The 14965-nt window shown below is 37.6% G+C and overlaps 1 protein-coding gene across 1 annotated transcript in view; it reads right to left on the minus strand.

The window, feature by feature from the left end:
• Dph6 (diphthamine biosynthesis 6) overlaps positions 1-14965 on the minus strand; it is a 126495-nt gene that overhangs the window by 32284 nt on the left and 79246 nt on the right. The window contains exons 4-5 of the mRNA XM_032903900.1: positions 6042-6115; positions 4671-4789 (exon numbers count right to left, since the gene is read on the minus strand). Of these exons, the coding sequence (XP_032759791.1) occupies positions 4671-4789; positions 6042-6115 (193 nt within the window). The remainder of the gene's footprint in view (positions 1-4670; positions 4790-6041; positions 6116-14965) is intronic.

Here is a 14965-nt window from a genome sequence, read left to right on the forward strand (position 1 = left end):
TGTGATTACAAAACGGTCTTAAATTGCTGAATTGGGAGGAAGGTATATACCTACATATGCTTTCAAAAACATTTACTGTCATGCTGCAAATATATCTTTAAGGAAGCAGAACAATTTCCAGTGACAAGCAAAACTGGTCTTGAATTTTCTCTCTGGCTGGATCTCTCTTATTTATATCAAAATGCATCCTGATAAGAGCAGTCCAGATAAGGACTTCCCCTCTCACAAATGCTGCCACTGATCTTTCAAATCAAGGTACTTACTCTTTTGCCACAAGTATGCAATTAATATATTTACAAGAAAATTACATAAGGTCTATCTAAGGGTTTTATTTTAGTTAATGGAAGGAATAGAAGATGTAACAACAGACAATGGGCCTTATTTCCCATCAGTAATTTGATTTACTAGTAATAGTACCTCCTATGTCCTTCAAAATAAAAAAAAATTCACTAGAGGAGAAAGGAAATACAGATAGAGTACAGAATTAGTATGGTTTTATACAGTCCTAAATTTGATTCCGAGCATCCTGAAGTCCTGGTGCATGGATATGCACTTAGACATGCAGACAAGGATGATTTTAAAAGTGAGAGAAACTTAAATAATTAGGTGTGAGGAGACTTGCCAACGTTGGGAGGGCACGTACTGATGAAGACAGTGGTAGTCATGCTATCTAAATTTGGGAGCTCACTTCAGCTCTGCTATATTTCATCAAGGTATATACTTAGCACTGATGTAGTTTTTTGTATTTGTTATACTTTAACAGTATTTTCTAAAGAACAAAACACAAGGAACATCTACATTAAGTATATAGAAAAAAAAACTCTAACATAAATTCAAAGCCAAAAAGGGTATGTTACAGATCACTATGTAGAAAGATGTGATTCCTCCTTCTTTAAAAGGGGAACAAGAATACCCTTGGCAGGGAAGAGAGAGGCAAAGATTAAAACAGAGACTGAAGGGACACCCATTCAGAGCCTGCCCCATATGTGGCCCATACATATACAGCCACCCAATTAGACAAGATGGATGAAGCAAAGAAGTGCAGACCGACAGGAGCCGGATGGAGATCGCTCCTGAGAGACACAGCCAGAATACAGCAAATACAGAGGCGAATGCCAGCAGCAAACCACTGAACTGAGAATAGGACCCCAGTTGAAGGAATCAGAGAAAGGACTGGAAGAGCTTGAAGGGGCTCGAGACCCCATATGTACAACAATGCCAAGCAACCAGAGCTTCCAGGGACTAAGCCACTACCTGAAGACTATACATGGACTGACCCTGGACTCTGACCTCATAGGTAGCAATGAATATCCTAGTAAGAGCACCAGTGGAAGGGGAAGCCCTGGGTCCTGCTAAGACTGAACCCCCAGTGAACTAGACTGTCGGAGGGAGGGCGGCAATGGGGGGAGGGTGGGGAAGGGAACACCCATAAGGAAGGGGGGAGGGAGAGGGATGTTTGCCCGGAAACCGGGAAAGGGAATAACAGTCGAAATGTACATAAGAAATATTCAAGTTAATAAAAAAAAAGATAGATGTGATTCACATAACAATAGAGAACAGGGTATTTATAAGTATATTCACAAAGTTCTGAAATATAATTAATTATTACATATGTTTGTAGCTATGGGAAAGATAATGGTTAGAAAAAGAAATGAAGACAAAATACTTATACACCTTTCCTTTTGAAAAATGTATGATTTAACAAGAATATTTTCAGTCAATCTCTGACATACAATCAAAACCAAGAATATCTCTAATTCTGTGAGAAACAGTTAAGAAACTTCTTTATATAATAAGCGGTTCATGGTAGAGACTTCAGTTCACTGCTATGTGCCAAATACTACTGCAGGCAGCAAAGGTAGAGGCTGAGCCCGAGCCCTCTCCTACCAACCAGGAGTCCCAGGAGCGCTCTAGACGACGGCTCCAGGCCTGCCCCAGGCCAGCATTTCCTCACTATGTCTTTACCGCACCCTTTTGGAATAGTAAAATGTATTCATTGTCATTTTATGTGTTAAGTATAAGATTTGCTTTTTAATTTCATCAGTGGTTACAGTTAAGAGATTATCCTGAGTCTTGAGAGACTCTGAACTTTTAAGCAGTATTGAGAAAAACTTCAGGGACTTTTGAAGCTGACTAAACATATTTTGTATTATAATATGTCCACAATCCTTTGGGGGAAAAGGAGTAGCAATTTCTATAGAATCAGATATTTGAATACTTGGTCACCAGTTGGTGTGCTTTTGGGGGCAGGTGTGGCAGAGAACCTTCCAGAGGTGTGTCCTTGCTGGTGGCAGTATGTCACTGGGGGTGGAGGGATGGTTTATGCTTTGAGAGTTTACAGCAATTCCTCATTTCCCCTGCTCCTGCTGCCATGTCTGCTACTGCTGTCCGGCTTTCCCTCCATGATGGACTCTAATCCATATGTACTGTGTCTTCCACAGGTGGCTTTTCATTACAGTGTTGTACTACAGCAATAGAAAAGTAGCAAATATAGACAACGAGATTATACAATATACTTATTGGTAACATGTTTTACATGTCCATGTAGAATTGAGTTTTTCTATCATAAAACCATTTTGCAGGAAATGGATTTTCTTTTATCATAAAAGGTTTTATTTGTTAAAATTTTCAGATGATTTTAATGGATGAGGGTGGCTTTGAAACCTATACTTTATCATATATATGTTTCTATACATTTAAAGGGACTGTGATCCTTCAGGAAAATTTCCTTCAATAGTGTTTATTAGAATAAACTTCACACATACATATCTACAGGTAGTCAAAAGAAATCATGTGCTACAAATGTTAAAATTAGACCTCAACTTTTATTAGTTAGATACAAATGGTAAATAAATTAATTCAGTTGTATTCTTTACTCAAAGGTTTAAAACCAGTAATTCAATACTTCTCTTCCCTTTCTTTTTTTTAAATCTTTTTTTAAGTTTTATTTATTTATTTTATGTATATGTATCCGTCTTCTGACATACCAGGCCCCAATACAGATGGTTGTGAGCCACCATTTGGTTTCTGGGAATTAAACTCATGACCTCTGGAAGAGAATTTGGTGCTCTTAGCTGCTGAGCCATCTCTCCAGTCCCCTCTCTTCCCCTTCTGAAGCACATGTCAAATGCAGACACACAACACTACTATATATTATCACAAAGGGGGCAAAGTCAAACTCTTTGCCTTTATCCTTCCTTCTAATGGTAAGATCTGGTAGTACAAAACCAAACAAACCCAGTATCTTCCTGCATGGTATAGGATGAACTTCAGGACAGCACTGTTTCAGCTTAGAAAATTCAGCAGAGATTAAGAATCATGGAAAGAAACAGAGTACACTCTGCACAGATTTACATAGAACCCCATCAATAAATATGGCTTCATGTAGACTGTAATCTAAGAGCCTGTCTTAATTAGGGTTTCATTGCTGTGAAGAGACAGCATGATCCCAGCAACTCCTATATAAAAAAATATTTATTACAGCTGGCTTACAGTTCAGAGGTTTAGCCCATTATCATCATGGCAGGAGGCAGGGTGGTATCCAGGCAGACATCATGCTTGAGAAGGAACTGAGAGTTCTACAGCTTGATCTGCAGGCTGCAGAAAAAAACTGAAAGAGCCACCAGGCCTGGCTTGAGCTTCTGAGACCTCAAAGCCCACCCGTAGTGACATGCTTTCTCTAACAAGGGCACACCTTGTCCAATAAGGCCACACCTCCTAATAGTGCCATTCCCTATGGGCCTATAGGGGTCATTTTACTCAAACAACCACTGAGCTGCTCAGTAGGTTTTTCTCATAAACAAGATTACACTTTGTCAATCATTTTCATTTTAACAGTGAAAGAGAATGGCTGCACATTCATTGGAGAGAATTCAGCAAATAGAGCTGAGTGGTATTTACCAAGTATTGTTAAGTGCGGCATGCACCTCCTCACCTTTTCTTAAATGCTATTTGAAAACACAAATTTATTAATAAAATCACTTCAGAGACTGCTGGATGGGTGAACACTCTGAAGGGATGTTCACAGTTAGGTCTTGCCACCTGAACCTTCGGAGTAATCTTTGTGACGGGTTCATGGATTAAATGCATTGTCCTCAAACATGAATCAAAATGAATACAATAATCTAAGTTCAAAACTGCAATTTCCCTTTGCTCACACATCAAATAACACTCTGATGTGCTTTTCTTTCATGATTCTTGACAAAAAAAATGCTCCTTTAAAAATAATACAAAGAAAAGCATTCCGTTCAATATGAAGAATGTTAAAATACAAGGTAAATGGTGACAACTATGTAATTTAAGAAGCTTCCAAAAGAATGAGGAGGAGGAGGAAGAAGAGGAGGAAGAGGAAGAGGAGGAAGACACAAAAGACAAGAATCACCCCAACAATTCCTGTATTTTCTGTTTACATTAACTTTAACTCCAAATTAGACAGGAACTTAGAAAACCATATTATCAGTTTTAATCACTAAGCATATACTTCATATGAGATTCTCTCTCTCTCTCTCTCTCTCTCTCTCTCTCTCTCTCTGTCTCTCACACACACACACAGACACACACACAGTATTCACTTCATTTGTGACGTCACATGCTTATATAATAATCACTGACCCTTCTTCCATCCATATCTATGGGGTAGTAGACAACTGTTCTGAAAATTGGGTACATACCCAAAGCTGCTACTTTGATGATAATAGCCTCGATATTAGATGCTATCATCTCTCGGAGCAAATCTTCCTGGTTTCTCTGCCAAAGGTAAGCTAAAGGCTGGAGATTGAGTCGTTTACATCTGCAAAGTAAAAAGGAAAAAAAAAATCAAATGATATGTTTTTATCTCATTAGCATATTAGGGTCCCCAGCAACATGATTTTAAATATAATGTTTCTTTCAAGGATTTTAAACATTTATAATGGTCTGTCCCTCCCTCCTTCCTTCCCTCTTTCCCTCTTTTCTTCTTTCCTTCCTTCCTTCCTTCCTTCCTTCCTTCCTTCCTTCCTTCCTTCCTTCCTTCCTTCGTTAAAATGCCTTGTGGTGACAGAGATAGCTCACAGAATAAAGGCACTTGACTTGCTGTCTGAGTTCAGTTCTGGAAATCCCATGGTGAAAGGAGAGAAATAACTCCTATAAGTTGTCCACTGAACTCCACAAGTGCATCATGGGATGCACATATCTACATTCTCACATACACATACACATCCACAAACACAAATGGTGAAAAATGAAAAAATAAAAAAATGTCTAAATCAATGCCAAACAGCATATCAATGCCAATTAATAACTATTCTCATTTATAATGCTTCCATAGGTTGGAAAATAGAGGAAGGCATAGTTACACAAACAGATGTGATAATCTCATGCTTTACAAGTTTATCAGAATCTTCATACTCTTAAGAGTTTAGGGCAACAGGAAAGGAAAGTTCTTAACTGTTTTGAGACCGTTTGGCTAGGTTTTAGAAGAACTGGCTTGCTGATAGAGAAGTACTACCTATACCTCAGGCCAAAAGCTCAATGTATTATTTATTTATATATTGAATTTAACCAAAATTTGTGAGAATACTTGGTTTGTCCCTGGGGTATGGTCGCTGAGAAGCTGCGCATGTTCCAGTGGATGAGCTTGTATCATGTGCACATAGACAACACTTTTCAGACGCTGTCACTGAAGAGCAGCAGAGGAGGGGCAGGAGGCAAGCAGGGCATCGAGGGGAAGACTTGCAGGTTCTTAGAGGAGGTAGGGGAAAGAGTGGGGTTATGGCAATATTTAGTTGTATACACATCTGAATTTCTCAAAGGAAAAAAGTAGAAGACATGTGGCTTTTGTTAGTTGGTAAGGATATGTTTAGCTCTGTAGAGCATGCATAACATATTTACTCATGTTTGAGGTACAATTATTTATTTTTTATTCATTAGCAGTGCTTTTTATTTTTGGAGGAGATGGGATTACATTTCTAGCCTTGCATGTTCCGAGCGCACACTCTGACACTAGGCTTAGTCCTCAACCCCAATTTTTAGATTAGTTGTTTAGACAGATTGTGTTCTCTTACACATTTTCTACTCGTACACGCTGATAGTCAGAAAGTATAGCACCTACTGATACCCCTTCTATTTCTTCTTTTTCCTGAAAATGAAAGAGAAACACATAAGTTAAAAACTAGGCATCTGGTTTGTATCATACTCCAAAAATTACACACGAACTGCATATTATCTAAGAAGCTACCTTTGGACAGAAGTTAGTCCTGCAAATACATATTTAGAAAAATTATCTGTACAGACATGTTAATCATCCACCCAGTGGCAACAAAAGTAATTACTCCTTTACTAAATTTTAACAACAGACCTGCTTTCATTGAGAAAGAAATGACTTAGAAGCAGTTCCAAAATGTTTTTACATTCATATATTTAATGACACTGAAATTCAACAGAGAGTCTTAAGAAAATTCTTCCAAGGACAATATTTCCCCAGACTGAATAATTTATAAAATTTGCACAATAGTACTATAGAACTATTATAATAATTATTAATAATTTAATATGATATTATATACAGTAAAAGACCTAAAAAAATAGTGCTGTATGGTGCTATAGTTTTGAAAAATGATGAGCAGCACAGAGTCATCTAATAATCAGAAAAGGTTAAGGCACTGCCTAGTATCACATACGCAGAATTTGCACACAGCAAGTAGGAGTGGATTCTCCTCAATACAGTCTGAAATGAGAACATCAGCATGGTCCCCAGAGGTAAAGGTCTTTGTCCAACACACTCATGAGGAACTGAAGGAGAATATAAATTCACATGTGATCATGTTTGCAGATAGCCTGAAGCTAGAGTGGCTCTAAAGGCAAATGGGAATCAATATAACGACAACATAGGGATGTAAAAGAATAGGTCTAGAATGAGATGCTGTTAAAGTACAATACAGTTAACCAAGGGAGGAATAATACACAGCAACAATATGAACGAGGAAAAGGCCATTTATAATACAGATATGAAGGGAGTGACTCGGGGTAATTACTATTATTCTGAGCAAAAATTCTCTGATATGTATAAGACAAAATCCATCAGCATAAGAATGAAAGAAGAAATCAGTTAAGATAGAAGTCTTCATTGCTAACACATTTGTTTTACTAACCATTGCAACTTGACAATTGAAGTAATAGTGTTTCCACAAATGGTTGAGTGTGTGTGTGCGTGTGTGTGTGTGTGTGTGTGTGTGTGTGTGTGTGTGTGTGTGTGTGTATGCATGTTTCCCTTCTGTTGGATTTAATGATGTGGAATTATTTATTTCTGGTGTTTTCGTGAGTGCAGTTAACCTTATTCAGTTGGGAGTTTTCCTTCTAGTATCCTCTGTAAGGCAGGGTTAATAGAAAGGTACTGTTTGATTTTGATTTTGTCGTGGAATATCTTGGTTTCTCCTTCTATGGTGACTGAAAGTTTTGTATTTTCTTAGGGTCTACAAGAAACACAGGCTCTTCTAGGTTTTTGAGTCTCAGATGAGAAATTGGGTGTAATTCTGATCTGGCTTTACGTGTTACTTGAACTTCTTCTAACGATGCCTTTAAAATTCTCTTTGCTCTGTACATTTAGTTTTTGATTATTATGTGGCAGGAGGATTTTCGTTTATGGTCTAATCTAACTGGTGCTCTGTAAGCTTCATGTCCACTCATAGGCACCTCTTTAGGTTAGGGAAATTTTCTTCTATGGCTGTACTGAAGAAGTTTTCTGGGCCTGTCACGTAGTAGTGAAGGTACCAAAAGATCAACATTTTTTTTTTTTTTTATTAACTTGAGTATTTCTTATATACATTTCGAGTGTTATTCCCTTTCCCGGTTTCTGGGCAAACATCCCCCTGATCCCTCCCCCTCCCCTTCGTTATTGGTGTTCCCCTCCCCCTCCTCCCCCCATTGCCGCCCTCCCCCCAACAATCACTTTCACTGGGGTTTCAGTCTTAGCAGGACCCAGGGCTTCCCCTTCCACTGGTGCTCTTACTAGGATATTCATTGCTACCTTTGAGGTCAGAGTCCAGGGTCAGTCCATGTATAGTCTTTAGGTAGTGGCTTAGTCCCTGGAAGCTCTGGTTGCTTGGCATTGTTGTACATATGGGGTCTCGAGCCCCTTCAAGCTCTTCCAGTCCTTTCTCTGATTCCTTCAACAGAGTTCCCGTTCTCAGTTCAGTGGTTTGCTGCTGGCATTTGCCTCTGTATTTGCTGTATTCTGGCTATGTCTCTCAGGAGAGATCTACATCCGGCTCCAGTCGGCCTGCACTTCTTTGCTTCATCCATCTTGTCTAATTGGATGGCTGTATATGTATGGGCCACATGTGGGGCAGGCTCTGAATGGGTGTTCCTTCTGTGTCTGTTTTAATCTTTGCCTCTCTATTCCCTGCCAAGGGTATTCTTGTTCCCCTTTTAAAGAAGGAGTGAAGCATTCACATTTTGATCATCTGTCTTGAGTTTCATTTGTTCTGTGCATCTAGGGTAATTCAAGCATTTGGGCTAATAGCCACTTATCAATGAGTGCATACCATGTATGTTTTCCTGTGATTGGGTTACCTCACTCAGGATGATATTTTTCCAGTTCAACCATTTGCCTATGAATTTCATAAAGTCATTGTTTTTGATAGCTGAGTAATATTCCATTGTGTAGATGTACCACATTTTCTGTATCCATTCCTCTGTTGAAGGGCATCTGGGTTCTTTCCAGCTTCTGGCTATTATAAATAAGGCTGCTATGAACATAGTGGAGCATGTGTCTTTTTTTAAATGTTGGGGCATCTTTTGGGTATATGCCCAAGAGAGGTATAGCTGGATCCTCAGGCAGTTCAATGTCCAATTTTCTGAGGAACCTCCAGACTGATTTCCAGAATGGTTGTACCAGTCTGCAATCCCACCAACAATGGAGGAGTGTTCCTCACCAGCATCTGCTGTCACCTGAGTTTTTGATATTAGCCATTCTCACTGGTGAGAGGTGAAATCTCAGGGTTGTTTTGATTTGCATTTCCCTTATGACTAAAGATGTTGAACATTTCTTTAGGTGTTTCTCAGCCATTCGGCATTCCTCAGCTGTGAATTCTTTGTTTAGCTCTGAACCCCATTTTTTAATAGGGTTATTTGTCTCCCTGTGGTCTAACTTCTTGAGTTCTTTGTATATTTTGGATGTAAGGCCTCTAAGATCAACATTTTAGTTGTCATCCTGTTACATATCTCTGAAGTTCTAGCCTAATAAATTATGAAGCACTGTTACATATATGTAACATATATCTTACATATCCATATTTATATGTATTTGTATCTACTGCTATGTTAATTATGGAAACAAGGACAAGGTATAGACATAGGTGAGACCTTTCCATAAACAATGTTAATAGCAGAAGAAAACCCCCCAATGACTGGCAAATGAGATTACGTGAAATTAAAAGGCTCTATATAGAAACGAAAACTACAAGCAGAAAATAGAAGCATTCAGAATGTGACACAAACTTGCCAGCTATTTTCTAGACAAGGAACTGATATCTATAATATATTTGGAATTGCAAAAATCAAGTTCCAAAACAGACAAATCTTAGAACAATAAGTGGGTTAACAAGTGAAACCAATCTCAAATGAAGAAATACCAATAAACATGGTCAAGACATATTTTAAAAACGTTAACTATCCTTAGTGATCAAGGAAATGTAAATTAAAATTAGTGTTCCTGCTGAAATTTACTGTCAGTGACACAGAGGAGAGTCAACTTGGGAAAGGGAATCTCAGCTGAGGAGCTGCCATGATCAGATTGGCCTATGCGTATGTCACTGGTGCACTTTCTTGAGTGCTAACTAATATGGGAGGTACACCACCTTCTGGGCTGTAAGATCTCTAGGCCAGTGTGTCTGGGCTCTTTTAAACACCTAGTTAAGCACTAGCCAGGGAGCAGCAATACTCCATGGACTCTCAGTTCTGTTTGAGGTTCCTGCCTGAGCTTCCCTCTATGAACTCTAGAATATGAGATGAAAGACTTTCTTCCCTAAGTTTTGTTAGCATTTTGTCATCACAATAGAAAGCACACAAGAATAGTCTTTGAGAACAACACTCAGAAACACAAATAAAATATAGCATTATTATTCTCATATGTGATTCCTAGATTTAAATTTTCACTTATGTGTATATGAGTGTTTATGGATACAGGGCTAGAAAGGAAAGAATGAAGAGGGAAAAAGGCTGTAAGGAATTGGGGAGGAGAAGGGGGTAATAGAATATAAGAAATCAAAAGAAAGACTATGGGAGACTAGAAGAGGAGAGGATGTAGGAAAGGGCAGGGGAGAGGAACATCAGGGAAAACCAAGTCACTACAAAACTGCATTCTGAACATTGCTAATCATTAAAAATTATTAAAATATTTTGCAATTAACAAAAAATTTATTTATTTTTTAATAATTTAATTGGGTCAAAAAGACCAGAAATGGACTTTGTCTTATGGAACAGACCTCCAAACCAATCAAGGAGCACTTGTTTGTTCCTACAGCACACACTCCGCTGTTACAGCAGTGAGCACATCTTGCCTAGTGAGTTTGCACTGCACTCCCTAGGGTTTTCACCTGGGCAGGACTATTAATTCCTGATAGAGGTGCCTTCCCTGTGACCACAGCAGTCTGCACTGCATCCCTGCTTCGCCACGACCCCCCGACCCCTGCTGGAGCACCTGAGACCACATCTGACTTTCCATCTGCTCTTCCACTTGTGACCACTTCCACCCTGGACCACTTTCTTTTTAATGCGGCCAGAAAATAACCACGACCTTTAAAGACCTGCCTCTTACATGTTTGTCTTCAGTTCTTTGAGAAAAGGTCTCACTGTGGCTTTTGTTCTAGCAAAGTCAACATAAAGCATAAGTCAGTAAATGTTTAAAGTTTAATAAAGCTGACCATGAAAATTTACAATGTTTCTGTATTTCCCCAACCACCTACAACACAACTAAGAAAATAATATTCTGCAACATATATGACAGCAATAGACATCTTTGTTTTAAGTAAGTGAGGCATAGGTTAACCAACTAGTAGAAAAAAATGACAAAACTATAATAATATGCAATTTTACAAGACTACATACAAGTGATGTCAAGACTTTTAAAAAGTAAAGAAAATACAGCTTAAAAGTAGACAAATTTATAAGAATTATTTTATATTTTGAAATGTAATAACCATTCATAGCTGATGAGGATACGGGAAGTACATAGCTGCGGACACCATGCTAAGTTAGGTGCTATACATGCATCCTGAAGGGCCATTTCACAGTGTATACCATCCTGGTCTCACAAACATTGTATTTTCTTTAATACCAAGAAATAACAGTCTGTGAAAGTAACTATAAACAAGTTATAGGTGAGGATATCCATCAAATTTATATTGTACATATAATTTGAAGAAAACCTAGAAAATTATAAAATCCCAAATAATAGGAATAGTTGAACAAATCATAGAATATTATGAAGAAAAAATAAAAGTAGTCATGGAAAACACATTTTGCAAGGATATAAAGATGTGAAACTATGATAGAAAATTAGCTGAAAGAAATGTACATCAAATAAAAACACATGTTTTAAAAAATTTGATAGACATAGAAAAAGAAACAGAAATAGATCATAAGAGGATAATAATTATTTCCCAATAGCAGCATTTTGTTTTTGCTGTTTCTATTTAATATTCTATATTTCTTGAAACATCATATTATTGTTTTCTTAATGGGTAAATTCACACACACACACACACACACACACACACACACACACACACACACACACACACACATTTATGTCCTGGCAACTTGGGAGGCAAAATTATTCATTGTTTACCAATTACCAATTTAAAAAGTCTAGTGTGTCCTATACTATTTTTTTTTTAAAGAAACATTTAAAAAACATCACAGTGTATCCTTGGGAAATTAAAATTTTGTGGTGATAACTATAGGTGACTCTACTAGACTGTGGCATGTCTATGTAGAGCTCAGTGGACTATACACAAGGACAATCTTGATGGAGAGGAACACCATGGACTATTTATTTATCTAATTCTGGTTTCTTGAGCACGGGGTCATGCATCTCAGGCTGTCCTTGAATTCCTCCTGACCCTCCATTTCCTCACTGTTGGGATTACAGGTATCTAACTCAGTAACTTTAACATTTAATGATGAAAAATTATACTCCAAATCTAGGCATTCAGAGTTGTCTACTGTTTTTCTTTCTTAATTATATACATATAATTCAGACTGTAAAAGTATAAATAACTTATCTGTTATCAAATCTGACCATGTCTAGTTGTTAGACTTCATTGGAGCTGCTGCTAAGTGTTCCTTCCATATTAAGCAAATTATAGACTCTTCAATGCTATTTTAAGCATGAGAGAAGTGTAAACATAGATGTATTCATTCAAGTGTATGACCTAGTCCTCAAGAATTGTTAAGTATTCTTAAAAATAGTGCACCAGGAAGGTTTCCATTAATGACTAGAAACGGATTCCTCTGTGATATGTAACTAATGCTGTGTGTCCTTATTCATACACAAAGCTGTAGTCAAGGATTACAATTATGACGGCAGGTGATCGGACAAAAGATAGTCTTATGCTGAGATTCTAGGGAGATTTAAAGGTAGAAATATAGAACCAGGTTTAGATTTTGTTGATTAATATTATTCACTTGTCTCAGTGTTCAATATTTGGCCCATGAAACCCCCAGATTAGAAACAAGCTACCCCTTTTTTTTTATAAATGAATATGAGGCCTACTTATTCTACCAATGAGAAGATATGTATCTTGCATTTATCAGATATATTATTTTTTTTGAAAAATGCCTGTTACCAGTATTATTCTGTTAATGAGTTCTTGCCTGTTGAGAAAAAAATGATCTGTTGAATTTAAAGTGTTTTTCATCTGAAAGTCATTCTAACATTTTTAATATGAATCATTCCTTTAAGACATACTCTTGCATTAGCCTCTAAGTGGCAATATTTGGGCTTCTGGCAGCACAGCATTATTGAGCAAAAAACCCTTATGAATGTCAATGATGTTCTGCAACCTGGATAACTAACCTAGATACTATATATGGCTGGGTAAGTACCATATGCTTTTTCTTTAAACTCATAATTCTTTCTTTAGTCTAGAAAATAAAAATAACCATAGAAACATACCATTTAAATGAAATACTTCTGGATGTGACACAGAATTTCCAAATAAAGTTCACTAAAGTATTTATTAAATTAATTAATTAATTAATTAATTAATTTTTGAATGATCAATAGCAACATTCTAAAATGGAAAGCGATTACTATCTGGCTTGTTCCATTAAACACTGATCTCAAGACAGAAGACTAGGTCACTAATTTGCAGTATTATCTTTTCCTTTTGTGAGATTTTGCAATTAAATAATGGAAAATGTTGTGACGGTTGAAAATTAAATGATAAGAAATTGCAGAAGATCAAAATGACTAGTCAGTTACTTCTATCTGATACCCAACAATGCATTATTTTACTTTGCTTCCCCATTGTCTTTGTAATAGTGGTACATCAACTCAACCCAAATTCTCTTAACATTACCTGACTGAAAAGAAGGGTAGAGCTGTAGGTGTTTTCCCTCTTGAAGGCAAGGCATTTTTGTTGACAGGTTAAGGTAGCTTACTGTAAATGCTTTGAGGAACCGCCTATGTAACTTCCATAGTGGCAGCAGTAATTTACAACCCTACCAACAGTGTATAAGGGGTTCCTTTTGTTGCAGTCTCACCTACATTTTAATTTCCTTGATGAGTTATTCTGACTGAAGTAAGACTGAGGCATTCTGAACATTTCTCTGAAGATGATGAAGCTTCCCTGAAGCAATGCTGGAATGATTGGATGCTGTTACTGAGAAACACAGTACTTCCAAACACTGTGACGGCAAGTTCAAGGTGAGTTACTGAACAGTCAAAAAATGTAAACTTCGGGGGTTGGGGATTTAGCTCAGTGGTTAGAGCGCTTGCCTAGGAAGCGCAAGCCCCTGGGTTCGGTCCCCAGCTCCGAAAAAAAAAAAAAAAAAAAAAAAAAGAACAAAAAAAAATGTAAACTTCGGGTTTATCATCTTCATATTTTTCCGTTTATTAAAAATGGATTTTTTTCTCACATAATCTATCCAGGTTATATTTTCCCCACTCTCTACTACTCCTAGGTCCTCTCCAACTTCCCTCCTATCTGGATCCACTCCCTTTCTATATAATTCCCATGAAAAAGTCTAATGCAACTTCTCTCTTCTCTCTCTCTCTCTCTCTCTCTCTCTCTCTCTCTCTCTCTCTTCTCTCTTCTCTCTCTCTCTCTCCCTTTTAGAAGCACACACACGACCTTAAAATTAATATGGAAATGCAAAAGACAGGATAGGCAGTAAAACCCTAAACAGTAAACACTGCTGGAGCTATTACCATTCCTGACATGCAGTTATAGTAGAGAGTGGTAGTAAGAAAGCAGCATGGTCTTGGTATAGAAACACTCGTTGATCAATGGAACACAGGTATTAGCCCGTGCTCCTACAGTCAGCAATTTTTTTGGTTTCTTTGACAAAGAGACCTGAAATACACAGTGAAGAAAAGACAGCATCTTCAAGAAATGGTGCTGAAAAATCTGGATAGCCTTATGTAGAATTATGCACAGGGCTGGCACAGGTTTTAGACGGATGGGGTTCCATTGCTGAGAGAGTAAGTAGGAACAAGACCCCATCCCTAACAGAAGATATCTCCAGATGATAACTACTCACAAGGAAATTTTAGGTCTCTCCAATAGCCCTCTTGGTTCTACAAATCACACTCGAAGGCGGGCATCAAGGCCAGAAGTAGATGGGCAACAGAAAATGAACTCAGGAGTATTTTTGGAGTTTTGTCTCACAGTGATTTGTCTGGGTACTGTTTTTAACTTAATAGATATTTTACTTAAATATGATTTACAATTTCTTTTTTATGTTTTGTGTGTGTGCGTGGCTT

This window comes from Rattus rattus, chromosome 5 (genome assembly GCF_011064425.1).
Source record: "Rattus rattus isolate New Zealand chromosome 5, Rrattus_CSIRO_v1, whole genome shotgun sequence".
In the NCBI taxonomy this organism is placed as follows: domain Eukaryota; kingdom Metazoa; phylum Chordata; class Mammalia; order Rodentia; family Muridae; genus Rattus; species Rattus rattus.